The sequence below is a fragment of the Cydia fagiglandana genome, chromosome 27 (assembly GCF_963556715.1).
Source record: "Cydia fagiglandana chromosome 27, ilCydFagi1.1, whole genome shotgun sequence".
In the NCBI taxonomy this organism is placed as follows: domain Eukaryota; kingdom Metazoa; phylum Arthropoda; class Insecta; order Lepidoptera; family Tortricidae; genus Cydia; species Cydia fagiglandana.
In genome coordinates this window covers 1591208-1595549 of record NC_085958.1, presented here as the reverse complement: position 1 = coordinate 1595549, position 4342 = coordinate 1591208, and the positions used below count along the sequence as shown (strand labels likewise).

Sequence of the window (4342 nt, the reverse complement as noted above, 5' to 3'; positions counted from 1 at the left end):
CAGTCAATACAGTATGTAAACTTAATACTAAAAGCATAGACATATAATATATATAGAGACGGTGTCTCAGCGACCTGTCACTGTTGCCACTTTTGTTTAGTGTACGATTAACAATGAGGCCCACGTTGCTGCAGCCATGTCGATAAAGTCATATCGATAAACTATCGACATTTCTTGCAATTTTAATTTTACTTCAAAGGCTTAACGATACCTATAATGACCAAAAACGCTTTTATTCTTTATTGTGGTTATCAGATCACAAATTTATAGTCACGCCCCAGCAGGGAACCAAGGGAAAGTTCAGATATTTAATTAAAATACATAAGTAAATACCTCCTAAAATAGGTGTTCCGCAATAATTGCATTATATTATTATATTATAATATATTCATTATCCATTAGTATTTCAATTATGTTTATGTTTAACGAAGATATTGAAGCTTCAATTCATCGCTATTTCGTTCCGCTGTGTAGCGTTTATCGATATATAACATGATTAAAATCGACTTTTCACATCCCTAAAAGAGCACACATATCCGCTTTTACGCACACATACACAGCCTGGGCGCATCAAGAAAGGCAACACTTGATTTGAAGTCCACCTTGTCAACAGTATGGTTGTCCTTTTTTGACAAACGGCATTTCTAAAAGAGCGAGGAGAGAGAAATGATACTAGTTGCTGCGCCGTGAAAGAGAACAGGAGAAAGAAAACGTTGGGCCCTTGACTAAAAGTTAACAATTTAACACCACCTTGCTGTAGTCATGTCGATAAAGTCATATCGATAAACTATCGTCATTTCTTGCAATTTTAATTCTACTTCAAAGGTTTAACGAAATCTAAAATGTCATGTTTCCGTGATTCACTCGTCCGCCATGGCCCCGACGGAAGACCAGCGTTGGCCCATCAAGGCAAACACCATGCTGAGTCGGGACCATTTCGTGGCTATTTAGTTGTTCTGTTATGTAATGATATGTGTTGTAATGTTAAGTGTATTTTTTTTATTTTTGTTCCTCTTTTTTTTCTCTTTGTCTGTTACCTATTTTTTATGCCACGAATAAACTATTTCTATTCTATTCTAAAACCATTTACTCAAGCCCGTTAATGAATGGGTCACACTGAGCAACTTTTACTATGGCACCGACTCCGAAATCGCGAAGGCACGAGGGTTAAACAAATTTTTCACCACACCAGCTCGGAAAGGCTTACTTTGCACTTCAAAAACTAATAGCAAAGTTGCATTTTATTCACATGTGAGGCAAAGTAATCAAATTCAAATGTTGAGTTGTTTTCTTATGTTTGATGGTAGAATTGACTTTAAATGATCATTTTGGATGATAAATATTTAATAACAAAGATTTGGATTTGACTTGGTTTGATTTTGTTTGATATTTAACATTTAATGTTTGCTTCGGGTTGGTGTGAAAAATTTTGTGTTTCACTCGGGGGCAAATTTTGTTTAACCCTCATGCTTTGAAACCCTCGCAACGCTCAAGATTCCATTTTCGCGGCAAAAACTTTGTTGCCGCTGCCAAAGAAATTAATGCCTTTTTTAAACAACATTCTGGCCCTATTTTAGAGTTTGCAGTTGATCACAACATTGAATTTAAATTTTCCCCGGCTTACGCTCCTAATTTCAACGGCTATGTAGAGGCTGGCATTAAATCAGCAAAATTTCATATTAAGCGCATTTTAGGTTAGGTTAGCGCGTTAGGGAACACGCACCTCACCTTTGAGGAGCTTTCGAGTTTATTTGCTCAAATTGAGGCTGTCCTTAACAGTCGTCCTCTCTGCCCCCTTTCCTCCTCTCCCAATGACTACGCAGCGCTCACACCCGGGCACTTTCTCCTTGGCAGGCCACTGACGTCGCTTCCGGCCCCGGACCTGACAGAAGCCAACACTCGCAACCTGGACCGCTTCAATCGGCTGGAGCAGATAAGGCAGCACTTTTGGAAGCGGTGGCAGTCTGAGTACGTCATGGAGCTGCAGCAACGTTCCAAATGGAAAACGCGCGCCAGGGATCTGCAGCAGGGAGACCTAGTACTAATAAAAGACGAGAATCAACCCCCACTGTTATGGCGTCTGGGCAGAGTGGTGAAACTTCATACTGGCTCAGACGGAGTACCACGGGTCGCTGATATTGACACCGTGCGGGGAGTTGTCAGACGGGCTCTGAACCGCATATGTCTTTTACATGATTCTTGAAAGCAGGGCTTTCAAGGGCCCCCAGCATGTCTGCGCCGCTGCTTACAACGTCATCAGACGACCGCGGGGGGAGGAACCCCCGCCACCAGCCGCCGGCGCGCCCGCTACTCTTCCTACTTATTTGCCTCAGGTCGCCGGACCGAGCACACGCGGCCGCGACCCATATTTTTCATACATTTTTTATACTTTGTAATACCTAGCTATTAAAGGCTAAGTCCTATATTTAAATCTTCGTTCTTCATTTATTAACCTTATGTGCGCTCGCACATAATTCGCTACGCTCGTGGTTCAATTTTGGAATCTTTCGCTTGCTCGAGTATTAATATTAGCACGAGCGGTTAAACAACAACTTTGCCCCCTTGTAAAACAAATAACTATTGCCACCGAGAGTCTCGGTACAAAAAGTACTGAAGTTGACTAAATTGTTGATTAGCATTACAAATACGAACGTTTCCGAGAAAATACGATGGAAAACAATAACATAATATGTACAAAGCTTGTAAAATTTATGTGTTGTCGGTATGCACGAAGATTGATATTGAGCTGTAGCAGGGGTGCGAAACTCCTGACTTCGGCCAAACTCGGCTCCGCTCGGCTCAGCATCTCCGAGCAATTATTATGGCTCCTCTACACGATGGGCCAGCGCCGGCCACTCCAAGGGACGCATTTATGCGTTAGAGGGAGCAAGTGATAATGCTATCTCAATCTACCGCATGGCTGCGTCCCTTGGAGTGGCCGGCGCTGGGCCATCGTGTAGAGGAGCCATTAGGATTGGCACCACTTGACTTCCTTTTGTGTGCACGACCACAGATAAGATAATCACTTGAATTTTGACAACCCTAAATTGCTGAAAGGGATAGTGCCATATATTAGAAAGAATATCATGATTCGACCCTGAACCGCTGTCAAACTTCGGTTTTGTAGGAAGTTTCCTTTCTGTACGGTATTTATTATTTATTTTGTGGCTGTAGCCGCGTCGTCAGAGGGCCTACCGCGAACCACGTTCGACGTGTTGCCTCTCTGTCGCACGTGTAAATTCGTACGTAAGTGTGACAGGGAGCATTTCGAACGTGGTTCGCGGTCGGCCCTCAGGGCTGTAACCGCGAAAATCGAATTTCGCAAATTGAGGGGATTTTTCTCTGTCACTCTAATTGCGCCTTCATTGGAGTAAAAGAGAACGATCCCCGCAATTTGCGAATTTCGGTTTTCGCGGTACCCGCACAGTTGACATCTTTAGCAGCCAAAGGGTTAATTCGTAACAAAAGATGTAATTCCAAAAAGTTACACAAAGAACCTCAAAAACTTAGTTCTAAGCTAGCAAATAATAAAACCCAATAATATTTGAGCATTTATTATATTATCAATACTTATGTTGGCTACATACTTAATTAGTTTATTATAATAAGGCCCACTTGCACCATCCCATTAACCCAGGGTTAAGCAGTTAAACCGTTAACCTAGTGTCTAATTGTACTGGTAACCATGGTAACTCCGGGTTTAACCGGTTAGCCCCGGGTTAGTCCAATGGTGCAAGTGGGCCTTCATCTCATTACCGATGTACATACATTGCGAATGACAGCAAAAGCTAATAATATTTGACTATATCGAGGCATTACTTAGAAACTCGTATTTGTGTTACTTACTTTAATACATGGGTATAGTGCGTAGTTTTGTAACAGAGCCCGGCGGCTAATCCTATTGTCTATTGTTAAGTAAAACCGCACGTGCGACTTACCTGCAAAAAAGGGTCATACTTATTCTATTTGGCACCTGAGCGCGGGCTAGTCCAACGCTCAAAAAACCAGTGTAGGTGCGCTCTCCGATAACGCGCCCTTGTTACGCATCTCGATGACACATTTTAGACTGGTTCTGTAGCGTTCGACTCGCCGGCACTCAGTAACCGAAGTACGCAGGTTTTTATGCAGGTGCCCATACAACCATTTCCAGTCGCCGTTACGACGCAGTGTAGACACATCTTGTGTCGACACCGTCTGTTTCGGTCACAATTTCAGTCGCAGAGTCGTCGCCGTGTCGACACAGTTACCAGAAATGGGGAAGGGTCGACACATGACACAAAGTGACATAAAGTGTGGTCGCCGTGTGCACACATTGTTTCGAGTTTGCGACTACTTTATGCCA

At 42.8% G+C, this 4342-nt stretch overlaps 1 protein-coding gene across 1 annotated transcript; it reads left to right on the top strand.

Moving 5' to 3' along the window:
• Positions 1-873: 873 nt before the first annotated feature.
• Positions 874-2431, top strand: LOC134677789 (uncharacterized). Its single transcript, XM_063536217.1, has 2 exons — positions 874-909; positions 1700-2431. The coding sequence occupies exons 1-2, from the start codon at positions 874-876 to the stop codon at positions 2201-2203; spliced, it is 540 nt and encodes a 179-aa protein (XP_063392287.1). The 3' UTR covers positions 2204-2431.
• Positions 2432-4342: the final 1911 nt, after the last annotated feature.

What these genes read in the sequence shown, in the direction of transcription:
- LOC134677789 (XM_063536217.1), top strand. Translation starts at nt 874, where the DNA reads ATGGCCCCGACGGAAGACCAGCGTTGGCCCATCAAG. An exon ending in ACCAGCGTTGGCCCATCAAG is followed by an intron (nt 910 to 1,699) that starts GCAAACACCATG and finishes ATTTTAGGTTAG; the next exon opens with GTTAGCGCGTTAGGGAACAC.